Source organism: Mauremys mutica, chromosome 5 (assembly GCF_020497125.1).
Source record: "Mauremys mutica isolate MM-2020 ecotype Southern chromosome 5, ASM2049712v1, whole genome shotgun sequence".
NCBI classification, from domain to species: domain Eukaryota; kingdom Metazoa; phylum Chordata; order Testudines; family Geoemydidae; genus Mauremys; species Mauremys mutica.
The window spans coordinates 138,027,304-138,046,674 of NC_059076.1; the positions used below are offsets into that span (position 1 = coordinate 138,027,304).

The following is a 19,371-nucleotide window of genomic DNA, read 5'->3' on the forward strand; positions in this document are numbered from 1 at the left end:
GATGCTACTAAATTGACCCTACATGGCCCTGATGATCAGGAATCTGCAGCTCTTACTGAAATCAGGGACCATCCCTGGAAAACCAGGGCCTTTGGTGTTACCTTTTTCTGCCCCACCATTAAAAGGAATTGGGTTCGGGGTCCAGTGGCCAGGGCTTGGGGTTGGCTTGTTCCCAAGAAACGAGGAATTAGTTTAAACACCCATTGAACCCACAGAAAAATAAGGGGAGAATTTTAAGAGACAGTCAAAGCATTCAACTGTCAGTTAATCTCCATTGTAACAAACTTGCTTTTTTCTATCTGCAGTACTTACATGGCCCCATTAACATGGTATCAGACCATGGCACAACCTTTAACGGATTTATCTTCACCCCACCCCTGCGGCGTCAGGTAGTGACGTTCCACACAGAGAAAAAGTGATTTGCCTAAGGTCACACAGGAAATCTGTGGCGGAGCCAGGAATCAAACCCAAATGTTCTGAGCATCAGGCTGACAACCAAACCACAGGCCTGTCCTTCCTTCGTCTCCCTGCACTTGGGCAGAATCTTTTAAAGAGAAAAATCCTCGTAACTTGACAATCGCTTGAACGGCATCAGCTCCCCTGTTTGGGAGGCAAAGGAAATTGGTTCTGAGCAGCAGCTCTCGGGCTCTGTTGCTGGCATCTGATGCTGTCTCCTTCTTAAGTCAAATGTATACGAAAAGGGAAGAGAGAAAAGGCAGCTTCTTTCTCTGGCTTGCAGTTCAGTTGCTGGCAGGCGAAGTGCACCACAGAGCACACGGTCCTGGACACTGGCTTTGGAATATATCTGGCAGGTTCCCTTCCTTTTGTCTGCCCAGTCTGTAGGGCGCTTTCTTTACCAGGACCCGGCTGCTCAGGGGTCTGCCACGCTGGTCGCAGCAAATTATTGTGAGGTTAGATCTGCCCCGGCTGGCTTAGCTGGGCTCTGATTAGACAGAAGGCAAAGAGAGGACAAAGGCAAAGAGAGGACAAAAAGTAGGAGGAGTAAAATGAGAAAGGAAATTAACACAGGAACCGTGGGTTCCCAGCTCAGGATGTAGCCATGGAGAGGGGGATGTCATCTCGTTCCTTCCTCGTCTGGTCTAGGTGACAGCATCTCTCTGGATCAGGAAAGAGAAGACCCGGCCTGTGGTGGAGATGGCCACGTGTGTTTTGTGGGGTAATCCTCCCTTACCATGCGCTATCTCACTGCAAGCAGAGCCAAAAATGTCTGGGTTTTCAGCCCTCTAGCCTCACCCCTAGACCATGCTGCCTCTCGGTCACAAGACACAAACTGCTATGGCTAGGAGCGAAAGGCTGTTTCACCCATAACCGATCCCTGATCTATCTAGTCTCCCCATTGCCCCCGAGTACCGTTATAATCTCTGTGTATTATGGTAGCACCTTGAGGGCCCCACTGAAATGGGTGCCCCATTGTGCTCGGCGCTGCACATACATGTTACAAGCGGCGGCTCTCGCTTCTAAGAGCTTACAAGTATTTCCAGCGTTAAAATGCAGCTGTCAAGGGAGATATGTTACATCCAACCCGCTGGGATGGCAGCGCTGGCTGCATTTCCCCCGGATCCTCTTCCAGCACCACTCCCATTGTGCAAAACGCGTTAGACCCTGATTCAGAGCCCGGCCCCGCAGATGCATGAGAGTGGGATGCGAGATGATGGTCTGTCGTTTAACTTATCTGCTGCTGCGTCCTTCTTCACTTTTACTGGCTCCAGCAGCCTCAGATATTCATGTGCACTCGGCGCTTGGCAGCTTGTTCACCTGTCACCATGACTCATATGTTTTAATTAAGGACGAGCTGAACTCGTAAGGGAATCTTGGCAGGCGGCTTTGTGGGAGACGTACGAGCGCTCAAGATAACACCATTGGCTTATTTTTAGGTTCGCTTGAAGTTTAGAACTGGGTCATTCAAAATTAGGATGGGCTCGATCCTCCGGGGTTCCCATTGCTTTGTGGGACTGGGTGGCACAGGGGGTTGGTAACACCATGGGAGGCTGCTGGTTTGAATTTGGTCTGGGTTGCTAGTCCAGCTTCACTCTGGACAGTCCTTTTTCAGAGACGTTTATCCCTTGTCGGATGTGGTTTTGACCAGTATTGGACCAGAGGGCGCCAGTTTGAATAGCACACAGCTCCACCCCCTCCGGCATGACCTCACACACACGCTGCATACGAGGTTGTGCAGGCAGCGGCAGGTCCCCACTGTTCCCGCAAGTGCCAGAATGTCCAGTATTCCAGGAACATGGAAATGGTCACCCTAGAGTACGCTCTAGAGAGACCCAACCCATTAGGACTAATTAACACCCTTGCTGGCAGGCTCAAAGAGCCAAGGATTGCATGGAGATTTGGGGAATCAGAATTCATAAATTATACATGGGAGATTATGAACTCTCTATACATCTTTACCCACCTGCCAACTTCATTTTGAATGTGGGAGCTAGTTACCTTCTCGGTTGCCTTTTTACCTCCATATTGGACTGAAATGCCAGTGGGCAGTGGTACAGGGCTGACAATGGAGAGTTGTCATGAGCACACAATAGTTATGCTAAAGAGGATGCCTGAGTGGGGAGACCAGTTTAGGCAAGTTGGTCTGCAGTCTGGGGGTTAGACAGTGGAAATTCCCTATGGGGGACAAAGTGAAGGTGAGAAAAGCAGGAGATTGTAAAAGGAGTCACGGGGGGAGACTGTCTCAGAGAGAGAGACGCAGGCAGTTGGAAAGGAACTGATCTATTCAGGGTCTTCATCTTTGGCCAATTTCACCAGCTCAAGCTGAGGGGAGTTTCTGAGCAGCCTGATGAGTCAGAGGAACTCTGGATACAGACAGTCTCCCAAGGGGCAGGTGATCGAGAGAGCGGGCACTGCAGGAGGTGTGTTATGTTCTACGTGATCTGGATTCTCTCCATATTTTTCAAGCTTAAGTAAAGAGCAAGAGTATTTTGGGATCTTGTGCCTGCACATTGCATGGCACACACCCCTTGACTTTGGCGGGAGTTCTGGCTGAGGAGATGTTTAAGCTCGGGTGCGGGGGGGTGGGCGTCTGAGGAGTTGACACTGATTCTAGGGGCTGGGCAAGGGGACAGTGAGGTGTTAACTCCAGGAGCGGGTGGTGGAGAGAGGAACTGCACACACAGTGTATGCCTAGGGACCCCAAGCCCGGGGCATTGACTGGACTCTGTTCAGATCCTGGAGGCTTAAAACACACAGATCCAGCAGCTGCAGTGTGGGGAGTGAGTAGCCACGAAGGGACACTTGGCTAGACCTGTGACAGTTCGTACGACTCGGAGGGCGAGACAAATGGGAGTGAGATGCCCACTTCCTATTGGCTCCCAATGAGAGCTGGGCACCCCCATGAGCCTTCAGATATAGTCTCCCCCGCAACCCCACCCTCCAGTTCCCCTCTCGCTCACAAGAGCACTCAGGATTGAAGCACGTTGCTAGGACGGGGAGAGGAAGTTTGCACATGGCTGCCCACGCCGTCCCAGCTCAGTGCCTGGATGTGGGATCTCAGTCTATGAAACACTCAAGCCAGGGCTAAATTCCTCTTCTTTCCTTCTGGTGGTGCCACGTGTGCACGGGCCAAATGTAAGGTGGAACTTACTTTGGTCACCCTGATGGTCCCCCCATCTTCTCCCACTAAAAGATAAGAACTTGGTTCCTGCAAATGGCCTGAAGAATAAGAGGTGGTGGTGGTGGTTTGTTTTTTTTCCCCCAGAAAGAATATGGAGCATTAACCCTCTGCTGTTCTCCAGGCCTGGATTTCCAGACACAAACCCCTCCCAGATGCAAGGGCTATGGAGATTAGCTGACACTACATTAGGCAATTCCACCCTTTGGCACCGTAAGATTTCAAAGAACTTCTTGGGCTGCATCTCTGCTGGAGAATATTAAAGCAGGTTCTTTGTCTTGTTCCAGGAGCTGTACAGACCCTGTGGGCCATGAAGTCATCTGGGCATTGGGAGCAGGCTGCAGGGACATCATCTCGCTACAGGTGGCCCCGCTGCACCCTTGGTAAGAGTAACACCGAATCACCCGCTCTGCGGAGGGACAGTCTAGAGCAGCGGTTCTCAAACATTAGCAACCTGAGGACCCCCATTTTGATTTAAATTTTTCCATGGACGCCCAAGACGGCTTCTAATTTTCCCCAGGAGTGCTCAAGCCCCGCTGAACCCCAAGCCCTGCCCCCACCCCACCTTTTCCCATCCCCGCTCCACCCCTGGACTTGGAAGAAGTTGGGTTCCAGATCCAAATGTCATAGCTAGGCCCTCTGGGCTGAACCAAAATCCTGGACCCAAACTCAGAGGACATTGGGATGGGGAGCTCAGCTAGGGTGGCCAGATGGGATGAAGAAAATATCGGGACACATGGGGGGTGGGGGGGGGGGGAGTCCCACCAGCGGAGCAAAAAAAAAACGGAGTCACAGAGTCCCGCCGGCGGGGGAAGCGGGGGGAGCGGAGTCCTGCCAGCACAGCAAAAAAAAAGGCGCGGAGTCCCGCCAGCAGAGGGGGAAAAAGAAGAAAAAAAAACCTGGAGTCCCGCTGGCAGAACAAAACAAAACAAGAAAACCCAGGAGTGCAAAATATCGGGACAAATTGCGTCCCGACCAAACATCGATCGGGACGCGAGACAAATGCCTAAAAATCAGGACACTCCCGATTTTATCGGGATGTCTGGTCACCCTAAGCTCAGCCCCGTCTCTAGATATAAAGGTTAAAAAGTCTTGGGCACCTGCACCTGCATCTAACGCTGATGCAAACGTTGCAAAGGATCCTGATGCATCCGAGATGAAAGGCCTGGCAATCCTGAACATCAAACCGCTGCCAGAGCTCTTTGCTGCTTATGTAATAGCAGCCCCGAAGGGCTTGTGTGTTTACAGAAGGGTGTTGAGTCTCGCTGTTTAATAGATGACTGTAATTTCTCTCACTTTTAAAGCCTGTGATCTTCCGGCATTAAGATTCTGGAGGTCTCCCCACTCTACAAAGTACAGAACAAATCTCTAAGTGCTCATAGGTGCATGACTTAGATAACAGCACCGTTCAGGGGAGGTAGAAATCAGGTCAGGCTATTCACCTCCTCTCTTCCGTACAGTTGAGAATCTTCCCTTTCTTTTGCCCTAGTAGATGTTAGGCAATACCATTACGTACCCTAATGTTACCGAAATATTGGGTTTGCCTAGCTGAGAGCCAATGACAGCCAGATAGGGATAAGGAAAGGTTGCTTTATTTTTCAGAAGAAAGGAGAGCCCTGCACCTTGGTACAAAAGACTTTGTTTTATACAAATTTTACAGATTTTTTTATACACATTTAGACAAAGATCCCTGCCATGTTAACACTTGATTGGTGGTTGCCAGACTCCATACTTTTGCTATTTGGTTAGTGAAAACTGGTTTGGAGCTAGCTTTTTTTTTGCTTTAAGGCAGACAATACCTAAAAGGCTAAACCTCTCAAAAAACTAAAAATCCTGTTCCAACGAAATAAATCCTAAAACTTTTATAACTATAAATTTCCGGGCAATATTACAATGGCTACTTCCTTTAAGTTTGCCCTTTATACATGCCAACCCCCACCCAGCAGCCGAGTCCTTGCAGCCACTGGCCACATTGGGGCACCTATCTAATTGCTGACTGTGTCACCAAACCCGTTCTGAAAAAATAGGGTTATGGGCTGTACCTGCTAATCTCTCAGGTAGTACAAAAAACTAAATGGGCGTGGGGGCGGAAATATCAGTACAATAAGTATGGGAGGGTGTCTAAATTTTGGCATTATTACTGGGCGGCTAAGGGGGTCCCTCTTTTTAATATCCTTAAAATTGGGTATAACTTGCCCCTTTGCTAAAAAAATGCAAAAGGAACTTAAACCATAATTCCCTCTGCTCTCTGTTTAATTCTCAGTTTAAGTGTCACAAAAAAGCATGTGAGTTGGCAGCAGGTCAGTCGGTAAACATATATACTGACTCAAAATATGCCTTGGGTGTTTGCCATGCCACAGGCCAACTGTGGGCAAAACGCGGGTTTATTACCTCCAGTGGCACTAAGGTAGCACATGGGCCCTTAATCCTAAACTTATTAAAAGCCAAACATTTGCCATCTAAGGTTGCCATCATCCATGTTCGGGCCCATCCAAAAAAAACCCGATCCCACCGTCTGTGGGAACCGGCTGGCTAATACAGCTTCAAAAGCAGCTTCCTTCCAGCCTTATGTTGCCAACCAAATGGTACTCAGGTCCTCTCCCCCACCAGCTCCAGTCCTGGTCCCTTTTACCCCTAAGCCATTAAAAATTAAGCATTAAAAAAGCATGGGGGCCACCAAAACGCCAAGGGGAAAGTGGCAACTACCAAATAAAAGAAGGGCTTTGCCCCAAGCTGCTCTGCGGCCTGCCCTACTTAAACTACACCAAAAAACACACGGTAAAGCAAAGGCCATGGCAGCTACAGTAAATAAACTTTGGTATGCCCCTAAAGTATTCCAAAAAACTAAACAAGTCCTTGCCACCTGTAACATCTGTGCAAAATTCAATCCACGGGGAAAATCTAAAGGCCCCCCCGAAGCCAGGTTATGGGCATTCACACCCTTTAAACAACTCCAAATTAACTACTCAAAAATGCCTAAGTGCCAAGGCTACAAGTACCTTCTTGTAATCGTGTGCCAACTGACTGGTTAAATCAAAGCATTCCCAGCTAAACAAGCACCCACCTTAAAAATATGGAGTTCAGTGTCCGAGCTAGGAGCGTCCCATCTGGGGTCGCCAGAAACTGTTACCGAAATATTGGGTTTGCCTAGCTGAGAGCCAATGACAGCCAGACAGGGATAAGGAAAGGTTGCTTTATTTTGCAGAAGAAAGGAGAGCCTGCACCTTGGTACAAAAGACTTTGTTTTATACACATTTTACAGATTTTTTATACACATTTAGACAAAGAGCCCTGCCGTGTTAACACTTGATTGGTGGTTGCCAGACCCTGTACTTTTGCTATTTGGTTAGTGAAAACCGGTTTGGAGCTAGCTTTTTTTTTTGCTTTAAGGCAAAGGAAAAAAAACAGTTTAAAAGTTTAGGTTACCGTGTACGTAAGGCTTTTGCTTTTTTTTAGTGGCTGCCTGCTAGTAAAAATAAGCCGGGGAATCGCCAGTAACTTTTACACTAGTGCTGCCTGACTTATGGCACACCCTGGTCAAGACGTGTGGAAATGACTTTTTTCAGTGGTTGGGTAGGTGGACAAGAACTTTAGAAATGGGCCACTGAAGTACCCAGTACCTCTGCTGGAAGGAACACCAGGCCCTGTGAGCGTGCATTGCCTTCTAGTGTGACAAACACACACAGGGTATAAGACCTATTGCTACAGGCTATGACTAGTGTTACTTCCTTAGCTTTAATGGTAGACGCCTGCATTTTGAAGCAGAAGGCCATGAGTTCTCTTCCTGATGCTGGAGGACTGTGTTTCAGTGACATTACAGTAACTGGAATAATTTATCAATTTCTCATTTCTTCCCCCTTCCTCTGCAGCCAGCAGCCGACACGTTTCAGTAACCGCTGCCTTCAGATGATCGGCCGATGCTGGCCGCATTTAAGAGCACTGGGCGTCGGCGGCGCTGGCTGCGGAATCCAGGGACTGGCTTCTTTAGGTAAATGCAAATCGACGCTCTCTTGCTGCGAAGCAGAGGTAGAACGTGATACGGGCACAGGATGTGGCCCCGTGCTGGGAAAGTTGATATGTATGTTGTGTGATGTGTCCGTATTGGGGGAGTTCTCTGATATTCCCCTGGGCACCACAAAATTTCCACTCACTGCATTCAGCTCGGGGGCGGGGCAAGTCTCAGACATTTCATAGTGTGGACTATGTCTTAAGAGAGTGATACATAGGCCCCGCCTCCTCGCCACACAGGTCCCGCCTCCTGTTCCCATTTGCCAACACACAGGCCCCGCCTCCCTTCCCATCATATCCTTCATGTTCCCAACCACAAAATGTTCAGGCAGCTTCAGGCCAGACCCCGCACCCCACCCTCAGGCTGCTTCTCCCCGATAAGCGCTGCCACTCCCGGGAGCGCTGTCCGAGCCGACCCTGTATTCCTCGTCCCGCCAGCTCGGAATTGCATGCGGCTGCAGGTGCTGGAACTCGACCACGTGACGGAAATTAACCAGGAGGTGGCGGCGGAGGTGTGTCGGGAGGGCCTGAAAGGCCTGGAGATGCTGGTGCTGACCTCGACGCCTGTCACCCCCAAAGCCCTGCTGCACTTCAACAGTGAGTAGCGACTGCCGGCTCTGCAGAGCCTCGCTTTAACGCCCAGCCGCAGCCCCGCTGCAGGACTGTCGTCGGAGCAGCTAACGGGCAAAACAACCCATCCTGTTTAAATAGTCACTGGAGAGTTGCAGCCCCGTGTGGTGTCCTAGGCTACGGGCCAGATTCTGCTTCCGTTTACACCGGTAGAAATCTGGAGTCATTCTACTAATTTGTTTGTGGAGTTACACCAGATTTACCCTGTTGTAATGGAGGTCACAATCTGGTCCCCAGCACATGCATGAGGACCGGAGATCTTCACTGCTGCAGATCCCCAGCAGTGTTACGCAGGCGGGGTGTGTCACTTCCAGCCTTGGCCGGCTCAGCGCGGTGGGGAGTATGGTTGAGGCGGTTTTGCCAGGCATCCTGGGATGAAATTGTAAGTGGAATATCCAGAAATGCTTCCCAACAGTGAGAGGCGTAAAAGTGGTGGGAGCCACCATTTTTGGAGTCATTGCAAACTGGAGAGGACAGCGGGCGAAAACCTTCTAGGGGGCAGGATCAGGCCTGGGATAAATACCATGGGGGATAGGACAGGTCAAGAGAGGGCCTTTTCTATCTCAAGGGTGGGGTTTTCAAATGCTCCTGACTCAGTTAGAGGCAGGTAACACTGTGACCACCCCCTCATGGCCAGCGGTTGCTCAGCAGGTGCCCTGCCTCAGTTTACCCTCTCCCGAGCTTCTTAAATAAACTCCACCAGTGCAGAGTCTTTAAAACGTTCCCCTCCTGGGTCTAATATCTTTATATATAATTCACAACAATATTCAGTGCGGGGGATTCTCCCAGAAAGGGAGCCTCGTCTCCCCTCAGCCCGTCCCCAGCCTTCCCACCTGGAGTGTTTTGCCCCGGGATGCTCTCAGGAGAGGATCCCAGCCTTCCTGCTTCAACCTGGTTCTTCCCTGCAGGGCCGGCTTTAGGAAGTGCGGGGCCCAATTCGAACAGTTTTGACGGGGCCCTGCCAGGGATGACTTAAAAAAAAAAAAACTTAAAAAAAAAACACCTTTCATTTCTTACATGTATTATTTACTTTCCATGACTAGATACATAATAACAAAATTATATATTACTACATAATATTGTATATGGCTCTTTTCTTACTCCCACTTGGGTACTTTCTACCAATATCTCTTGATCTCTTGCCCATATTGATAGAAGTCACCACATTCTAAAAGAATATTAATTATAGATTTTCACTTTCATATTAGGAAAATAATTTGTTTTGATAGTTGTACAACTGATTTTCTTCAATAATGTTTATTTTATGCCCCCTCCTTCCCCCCAGCACTGCCCAGCCCCGTGGAAACACTGCCCCCCCCAGCGCTGCCCACCCCGCAGAAACAAACCCTCCTTCCTCAGCGCCACCCCATCAAAACAGCTGTGGGCCAAAGAGGAAGGTTTGAGGGGGAGGGGGGAGAAACGGCACACATAGGCAAAAAGAAGTATTCCATTCTATGCATCCGAAGAAAGCTCATGCTGAAATAAATTTGTTAGTCTCTAAGGTACCACAAGTACTCCTGTTCTTTTTGTAGATACAGACTAACACAGCTGCTACTCTGAAACCTGGCACACATAGGGTGACCAGATCACAGCAGTAAAATAGGACCCACCCCCTCCCCGCTCGGCCCCACCATCACACTCCTCTTCACCCCCTAGTCCCCCACTGACTTGCTGCGTCCCTCCTAGTCAGTCCCCCACCCACCACTCACCTCCTTTCACTTTCTCCCTCCCCTGCCAGAAACCCCCATGCCCGCTCCTAAACCCCCTGCTGGCTCACTGCTTGCCTCTTTGCCCACCTGCCACTTGCCCACCCGCTCGCCCCCGACTCGCTGCTGCACTCCCCGCCCCCCGCAGTATATAGCCTTATTCAAAGACCCAGGGGTCACTATATTACTGCACACAGCAGTCAATCAATGGAGTTGTAGATAAATCTCTGCATTATGCATTTTTGTATAACTTTTACATGACTTTGTATTGAACCTTAGTAATATGTTATAGCAGGCCCCTAAGGTAGTGTAATTAAGGTAAAAGAAAAATGTCTTTTTGCTAGAAGTAGAATAAGATCTTCTCTCCACTTTGTAATCAATTGCCCTATTGAATGAATGAATGAGGTGTGAATGAGGAAGGTGTGGAAGGCAGGCACCTCCAGACAGCTGCAACCCTTGGAGAGGGGCTGGGAGCCAGACCAAGGAGCTTTGCCCAGGGCTGAGTGGGACGGAGTTTGGGTGCTGGGTGCAGGCTCCGGGCTGGGGCACGGGGTGGGGTGCAGGAAGGGTGGAGGGGTGCAGGTTCTGGGAGGGAGTGCGGAGGGGTGGGTGCAGGCTTTGGGACAGAGTTTGGGGGCTGGAGGGGGGTGCTGGGGGGAAGGGACTGCCATGTGGCTTCCTTCCTCCCCTGTTGTCCCTCACCATAGCCTCAGTGGGGGATGGAGCTGCCCCTTGCCCAGTGTTTGCAGGAGTGGTGGCTGATGGGTCACTTAAACCCCTTACAAACTCCTTCCCGCCTCTCTCACTCCCCTTTTCTACTGGGCTTGTTTGATCTTTTTGGTGGAGCCAGATGAAAACCACAAACCCCAATGAGAGCAACAGGCTGGAAGACTAGACTGAACCCACCACCCAGCCTAGTCCATCCCAGAGCCCAGGACTGAGGGCAAATGTCCCCCCACCCCCAGGGAACCTGCTTCCACTCCTGTTCTCTCCCAGTGCTGCCAATGATTCTGTGTGGCTGCATCGGGTGGGATTTCAAGCAGACCCCACAAACCCCCGCTAAATTCACCCCTGTTTTGCGACCACTCTGCACCAAGAGCACCTACCTTCCCTGCCCTAAAGCTGCTGGATGGCTAGAAAGCTGAGCTGGGCATTTGATTGATCTAGAATATTATCATGCCCCCACCCCCCCAAAAAAACCTTAATATCCACAAAGCTTTAGGGGGGGGCTATTCCCCCCCACCAAGCCGGTCTATTTCATTGTTGCAGGGCAAACGAAGGAGCCATAGTTTAATGGAAATATTCATCCCCTACAGCGGTCTTGCAGCAGGGAAAGCAGAGTTGATGGGAAGGGAACTGGTTTGGACAGGAGCCCCCGTCCTCCTCCTTTGCAAATAATTTGGAGAGGGGAATCTGATCACTCAGTGCCTCAGTTTCCCCTCCTGCGGGGGGGGGGAGAGGGGAGGGAGATAAAAGTCTCAGCCTGCCCTGTTGCAGACCTTTCGCATTCTCCCCTCTTGATGTATTTGATTTCCTCCTCCAAACCTCCCTCTCTCTCTCACCTGGAGTTCACAGCACTAAGTACCGGCTCGGGGCTTTTTTCCTGGGTTACATGATCCCAACTTTAGTTTTGAAACAGACACAGGCTCACCCTCAAACAGCAACACCACGTAAACCACAAAACCAGCCCAATATTACAACCCTACGGGGAATCGCAGGGTCAGACACTCACCGCTGGAAGCCCCAGCAGCTGCTCAGGTGAGTGAGGTGCACTGCAGAGATTCCCGTCTGCCACAGACCAGAAGCTCCCTCGGCGTCTCCTCCAGGTGAGTGCTGGGGGTGGGGGAGGGGAAGGGGAAGGAAGGCTGCAATGCACATGTGCCTTCTCCCCCTCCCCCCTCCTGACCTGCAAGTACAGCCAGGGGCCCCCTCTGCCTCAGCCGGCCAGCGTCTCTAGTTGCCTAGCAACAGCTGCTGCTTCCGGGAGACGCAGAGCTTTGCTTCCGGGAGAGACGCTGCAGAGCGGGGCCCTGTCAGGGGCGGGGCCCAATTCAGGGGAATCGGGCAAATCGGCTTAAGGCCGGCCCTGCTTCCCTGCTTTTGCCAAGCCACTCCCAGCCCTCCCTGGACTTGGGAAGTCCCCGACTCACCTGCGGCTTCACCCTGCCACAGCTTCTTCCCGTTCCTCTCTGGCTCTTCGTAGAGCCCAGCAGCCCTCTATCGGGCCCTATCCAGAGGCTGTTAATGAGGCACAGGTGGGCTGGGCCATTCCTTCTTACAAGGCTTGGTCCCCCTTGTGACACAGCACGAGTGCCACTGACTGTGAATAGGGCCTGTGCCCCGGAAGTCCCTGTGGCCGTACTGACCGTCGCAGCCTGCGATCAGCACGGTACCTGGGCGCTGCTCCCCACACGTCACACACCCCGGCCGTCTCTCTGTCGCCCCAGGTGTCTGCCGGAACCTCAAGTCCATTGTGGTGCAGGTGGGCATTGTGGACTACTTCAAGGAGCCGAACAGCCCCGAAGCCAGGAAGATGTTTGAGGAGATGGTGAACAAACTCCAGGTAAAGGGCGCCAGGCTGGTCCCTGGGCAGCTCTGAGCACGGACGCCTGTGCTCAGTCAAAGTCGATAGACTGAGGACATTGACAGAGGCCTCAGGGCTGCTCCAATTCCCAAGGCCCCCGCCCGGCAGTGGGAAGCACAGAATGGCCCCAACTCCCTGGGCATGCGGCCAGCAGAGAGCCCGTCTGACAGCTGTGCACCAGTTGGGGAGACTCTTGCACAGGGCAATACTCAGGGGGCATTTCCACCCGCTCTGCTCTGCCTTAGGAGCATACGGGGAAGCGACTATAACTGAGAGCCAGGCTGTTTACTTCCTGAGTGATTTCAGCGGCAGCGATCTAAGGCCTTATTAGCAACAAGGTTAAGAAATGTGTCATAGACGGGCCCCGTTCTTCCCTCTGCACTTGCTTGTGGATCTGAGCATGCAGAACAGAGAAGTGAGTCACTCTGGGCCCGTTCTTGGCTTGGCTTATTGCACGAGGGGCAGGTAATGTTCTGCTGGGCCAGGCTTGTTCCCTGGGCTTTGTGCTTGCCCCGAGCTGAGATCCAACGCAAGGGCTGGTGAGGAGGGCAAACCAGGATTTCCTTCCACCTTTCAGCCCCTGGCTGATCTTTGGGAAGACTGTTTGATTGCAGGGCAGGCCTTAAGGGTCGCTCCTGTGCAAGCCACCAGTGCTGGATAGGATCTTCCCCTGGTAGGGTTTATTTGGAGGTGCAGGTGTTTCACCTTTCAGCTCTGGTACCGCAGGGGTCTAGTTGATCTGTGGAAATCAAGGGGAAATATTCATACCCCGCGGTGAAAGAGGTGGGCTCCCGCACTGGGTTCTCGGGGGAGTTTTCTCTTTGTCTTTCTCTCTCTAGGTTCTTTTTTCATTCTCTCTTTCTCCTTGGGGAGTCTGAATATTTACATTCTAGTGCTAATGAGCTACAGAGGCAAATACCAAAGAGTAACAATTCCAAACAAACGGTCACACTGAACATTCCACCGGGGAAGTCAATGGAGATGCTACAACTTGAATCCAGTCCTTATCAGGTGCCACCCAGGGCCCAGAGCCCAATACAATGGAAGAGGTTGTGGGTAGGATGAGGTTCCTTCATGCTGCAGAGGGAAAATTGGGTCTAAGTTCATTCTCTTTCCATTGAAAATCCATGGGGCCAAATTCTGAGCTGGTGTCAGCTGCATTGGTGTGAGTGGAGTTACCCCTGCTCTGAATTTGGCCTGATATGCCCCTTTCTTTGTAATGCTTTGAGAGCGACAGGTGAAGAGCACCATACAATTAATTCGCTCTGCATTAGTATTAGCCAAATGCATGCCTACGCTCTGCTGTCCATGCAGTTAACCCTCCCACCCTTCTCTTCCAGGCCCTGAGGAAAAGACCCGGCTTCTCAAAGATTTTACACATTAAGGTGGAAGGAGGCTGTTAGCCCTGCAGGGAACAACACGTGTCCTCCTCCGTCCACCTGAGCAACAGAGACAGTGAAACCAAACCCACCGTCCGCCCTTTGTTTGAAACCCGGAGCCACAGAAGAGCCAGCCAATGCACACAACTCGTGCAGGCCTTAGTGACTGGAAAGTTCCTCACTGGGGCAGGGTATGTAACATATCGCGGACGTGACGGTGCTACAAAGGTAGCTTCTCGGCCTGCCGGAGAGGGCCCAGCCACTCTCTTTCTGCCTGAGGAACTAGGCCGGACACCCTGTTGCCAAGGAGCTTTGCGTTGGGGACATTTCTTTCTTTGAACCCCGCTTTCGTTTAGCGGGAGCTGGGGATCTCAGTGACTCGGCACGTGACCCAACCAAGTACAGCTTCCTCCTCCTTGCCACCGGAGTGGATGAGTCTAAGACTGAGGTAAAGCCAGGCCCGAGCTGGCCATACTTTGATGGTCTCGCCGTTGGGATCGGTAAACAGAGCTGGGGAAGTCGGCGCTCCCCGCACGGCCTTTCTTGATGTGTGGCTCGACTGAATCCCGGCTCCCATCCGAGCTCCATTTTAGGGGGGCAGGGGCAGTGCCACCAGGTGAACCAAGGCCCAGCATTACTGTATATTTTACTCTCTTTTTTTAATTTACCCAACGTGGGTAAGTGCCTCCCTCAAGCCAGCAGCCGCGACAGCACAACCACTGCAGCCACAAAATACAAAGCTCCTCCTTCTCGTGACCCTTGGGGCGCTTTGGGAAGCTAGCTGGCGACACGGAGCTAACTCCTCCGCCTAGGACACCAATCCAGCCTCATCTCCTCTTCACCCAGTGAGGAAGCCAAATTCCCTTCCTGCAAAGGCAATAAACCATTTCATCAGGGGAATCACGTGGCATCAGCTGTGCCGTCACAAGCACCACAAGCATTCCCTGGCTCGTCCCAGGGGAAGGCATCCATCTTCCACAAGGCAGCTCGTTCTGGGGTAGATTGCCTGCAGTTGGCACAGAGATGGACTAGTGCCTGGGAGAAGAGTCATCGTTTCTGTTCGGAATACAGACAGACGTCTGCCATGGCACGTCTCTCCACAACCAGCTTTAAATAGCTGAAATTCCGATCTCCAAAGAGCTACAGTTCTGTAGGTAACAAAGCCCCCTGCCTTGATCAGTGATGGCAGCCCTTGATGTATTCGTTACACATGGGCACCAGTTTGTACCAAACCTGTTCTTTTTGCAAAAGTTGATCTTATTACTGGGCAGGAGAACTCGCTCCTTCCAAAGGAAACAGCTTCTTGAGGGTCTATGTTCCTTTATACTCCACCTCCAGAGAGAAGCAGCCAACAGGTTTCCATGCCACAGGGTGATGCCTGTAGGAGCACTGCTGTCACCGGGGTGACGCAACAGCTCTGATCTTTAAAAAGCAACAACCCCCCCTCAACTGCAATCAATGCTTGAGCCGTGATCGAGAAGCTTGCTTCCTTGCCCCAGCGAGAGAGGGTGTGTTAGCCAGTGGTGAAAGCACCGTGCCGTGCCCACGATGCTCTTCCCCTGTCCTGCCCTCCGGAGGCAGAGAAACTAGCTGACCTGGGTGGTGGAGGTGGCACTCGTCATCCACTCTGGGCTGCCAGTATCAAGAAGCCATCAGCCACCGAGCGTGGGACTCGCCTGAAGTTGGGTCTCTCTCAGGATGACGGGGGTGCAGTGGCAGTTCCAAACATCAGAGGCACCTTCCTCCTCCATCTGCCCTTTGTCAGGCGACCAATAGATGTGGCACCTTCTCTGGTTCCCCTTCACAGGAACGAAGAGATGGTCGGAGGCCTTCTGAGCCAGCAGGACAAGCTGCCCCTCTTGCAGTGGGTGGGATCCAGGACGGCCTCCTACACACTGATGTGTCATGAGAGCCCCAATCTCAGGCGTTCCCAAGTCTGAAGAAAATTGTGTGGGGAGGGAGGGAATCTAGGAGTTAATCCAAGACCAACCCAAGCCACCTCACCCTGGTAACTCCGACACAAACCCCCTGCACTTCAGATCCAAAACCAGATCTGGCTCTGAATTTTGCAAATAGGCTCTCCCTTCGTAACGGGCTGAACCAAACTCCCCGATCGAAGCGCCCATTAACTAAGGGTGTTTGAAATCCAGATCTTGTCATTAGGGGGCTCAAGCCCACTGCTGGATTTAACTTGTCTCCTCTGAAAGCAGGGTGAGTTAGTTAGGGTTTGCTTTTGTAACATGCAACTCTAGATCAGGGACACCCAAACTTCGCAAGCTGATGGTAGCTTTCCAGGAGTATGGGAGTTGCGCACAATGTGCATAAAATGGAGCCACAGAGGCAACAAGAGGAGATTACCAGTCCCAGCATGCAGTGCGCTATCCTGCCCCTTAGCCGCATCAAGTGGGCCCCATTGCATGCTGGGATTTGTAGTCACCTTGGACCTCTTGAAAAATAACAATTGGCCATATCGTTGAACTCTGTAGTTTTACTGCCCTCTCCGCAAGGGAAGGAATATGGGGAAATGAGCGAGGACTTTTAAGCAAATCCACAGGCAGGGCGGGGGAAAAGATGCCACAACCAGCAAAAAGAGAGAAGCTACAATACAGGGGAAAGGAAAACAACGCAGCCTCCGAAAAGCCACATTTTGCTACCTTTTAACACAAGTCAGACTAGTGGCTACAAGCCCTGTAAACTGAGATGTCACCTTCTGACGTTGTGCAGAGACTATGGAATGACCTGAAAAGAAGCAAAGTAAGTATTTATTTCTGTAAACAAAACAAAAAAGACTTTAAAGGAAAATTATATACTCAGCATGTTTATACACTATGCTAAAAGACTATCGTATTTGAGAGTCACGTCTGAAGACTGAAGATTCTTGCTGCTAGCACAATTATTTTTCTGCCTCCAATACTATTCAAGCTGTTTCCAATAGCACATGGGAAGCCTGCCCATCTGAGGTCGGGAGAGTTAGGTATGTTCTGTGGCAAATTTCTTTCCTGGTTTGGGTGGAGTGGCGGGAGGAGGGGAGCCGAAAATTCTTTGAAAATGTTATTTACTGGTTTTGAAAAGCCAGACTTTTTTTATAGTATTTTCTGCTTGTGGATCACAGTGCAGTGGCGTGTGGTTCATCTGTGTGACACACATCCCTTCCACCGCTCACTTGGCTTTTGTGAATCATGGCTGTGTAATGTGGTTTGAATTTGTTACTTCACTGTGCCATCTTCCCCCACCTAGAAAACGAACAGGTCATGGGCTCGAGTCCTTCATCGGACTTGTGCCTTCGTGTTCTGTGGCAATCCTTTAATTAAAAAACCACATGTGCGCACGCACACCCCCCCCAAACGAGCCAGTCTTTTGGGCATAGAAAATGAAACATAAGCCACACCGTTTATACAACTTCTGATCAGCTACAGTAATATCTGCAGTGCTTTGAAGTCGAAAAGCATTATAGCCCGTAGCTAAGGAACATACTGATCATGTGCTGAGTTGCATGGTACAAATACTTCAAAGAGAGCCCACTTTTTTTCTAACCGTTTGTGTAGTTAGCCTGAGGGACTCACTGCTGCAGAGGCAGAGAGAGAGTCAGAGAATGGGATGTGGCAGGACGACTCTGCCATTCCGTTGTTAGAGGGGGGGCCTCGTTTGGAACCCCGAAGCTGAGTGCCCTAAACCTGTGAAGAGATCCCACCGCAGTTTGGATGGGAACTGCTGAACTGAATTTGCAAGAGCAGGGAAAACCAGAGAAATTCCCTTCAGCGCTGACGAGCTGTTCCTTGGCTCTGAACATCGAGGCCAAAAATAGGGTACCTAAGGTCTAGGCTACTAAATCCCTGATCTCACAAAGACTTGCACGCAAACTTAGCTTTACTCACGGCTTTAGGCAGCTGTGTCAGTGGCCTGATACTCTGAGGGGAAGCAACGCCAGGTTTAAGCGTAGCCACTTCCTCGTCTGGGAAGGCATTTTTCTTCGCCTCTTTCTTTTTCCCATGGTTTACAGGATCCTTTGCTAACCACACCGTGGCAAGCCCTTCGCCGTGCACTCTGCAGCTCTGAGAGCTTTGGATGGCTCCACCGTGGGGATCTTCACAAACAAATGGGTACTTTGGGAAATAAGCCGGCTCCCCCGCTGGGGTCTGGAAGAAATCCACTTCCCCCCTGCCCTAGGGCGGCATTGCACAAGCGAACGGGGTGTTTGGAGGAGGCCAAGGGCTGGGAAGTCCCCTCCTCCTCGGAAGTGTTAGGTGTAGGTTTATTAATGTCAGAAACAGGGTATTGGGCTAGGCAGAGCAGCGTTCTGTGCCGACCTGGCAATCTGTGTGTTTAATGGCATGCTAACGACATAGGGTGTAGTGAAGTCATGGGATGTGCCTGGTCTTCATCGGCAGGGTTGGTAAAGTCAATGGTCACAGTCACTGATTAGTTTTTCCCCCATTTCAAATATCCTGTTGCTCACCCATCTGCTGGCTCCACAGCGAGACAGTAAAGGGGCTCCTCTCCTGTGCCTTTCCTTGGCAATTGTGCCTCCCGGCATGTAGCCGGCATAATGACACGCCAGTGCGGCAGCTACCGTGCCCCCGCCATGCAGAAGTGATTTGGACTGTTGCATCCCGAGACGTTGCTGGGTAACGTGGAACTGTCCTCTGTACGGTGCCATGGTAAGCAGCTGGTAAATCAGCTCTATGTGTTGGCTAGTTCTTGTCCCAGAAGCATAATTCCCCAGCAACTTGCACTTGGGTGTCTGAGCCCCAATCCTGCAGTCCTTCCTCAGGCCAAAGCCCCATTGGCTACAAGGGCTAAGGGCTGCTGGATTGTAAAGACGTGGGCACCACATTGGGCCTGGCGCTGTAAATTCCCTTGTGGCTGAAGGGACTTTCCTGGGAAAGTCCAGCTCTCGGGCCCGTTGCTCCACAGGATACGTGTGTAGCGTGAAAAGGGCCAGGGAACCCTGGAGTGTGTGCAGTGGAACTGTCCCTGTCCACCCCAGATCTTGTGGGCTGATGCAAACCGACTGAATTCACACCCCAGCTTCCCTGTGTAGACAAGCCCACAGGTGGGAGCAGAGGGGGCGGAGAGTGGTACATAGTTGCTGGATTGAGCAACAACGGGAGAGGTGTGTTGGGGGCTGTGACTCTCCGGACTGACTCTGTGCGCTCGGGGTGAGACGCCCCACGAGGGAAGAGTAACGGGGCGCTGCCCTCCCCACCTGCAGTGCACAGGGATCTAGTTATGGGATTGGGCTCCAGGCCAGCCAGACCCCTTTGTGTGAACGCTCTCAAGTCCCGCTACTAGTTGTTTATGGTCAGTCAGGGCTTTTCGCCCACCGTCATTTCCCAGAGCAGCCATTGTACCAGGCCCCAGCTGCAAAATCCTCCCTTCCTGTGAGTGGGGGAAGAGGGGGCGCTTTGCCCCCAGCCTGCCAGCTGG

General features: G+C 51.4%; 1 protein-coding gene across 1 annotated transcript in view; it reads left to right on the forward strand.

Moving 5' to 3' along the window:
* The window catches only part of FBXO41 (F-box protein 41), a 34,855-nt gene extending 20,819 nt beyond the window's left edge, over positions 1 to 14,036 (forward strand). The window contains exons 8-12 of the mRNA XM_045020007.1: positions 3,925 to 4,020; positions 7,507 to 7,625; positions 8,084 to 8,242; positions 12,429 to 12,544; positions 13,906 to 14,036. Of these exons, the coding sequence (XP_044875942.1) occupies positions 3,925 to 4,020; positions 7,507 to 7,625; positions 8,084 to 8,242; positions 12,429 to 12,544; positions 13,906 to 13,968 (553 nt within the window). The 3' untranslated portion in view covers positions 13,969 to 14,036. The remainder of the gene's footprint in view (positions 1 to 3,924; positions 4,021 to 7,506; positions 7,626 to 8,083; positions 8,243 to 12,428; positions 12,545 to 13,905) is intronic.
* Positions 14,037 to 19,371: the final 5,335 nt, after the last annotated feature.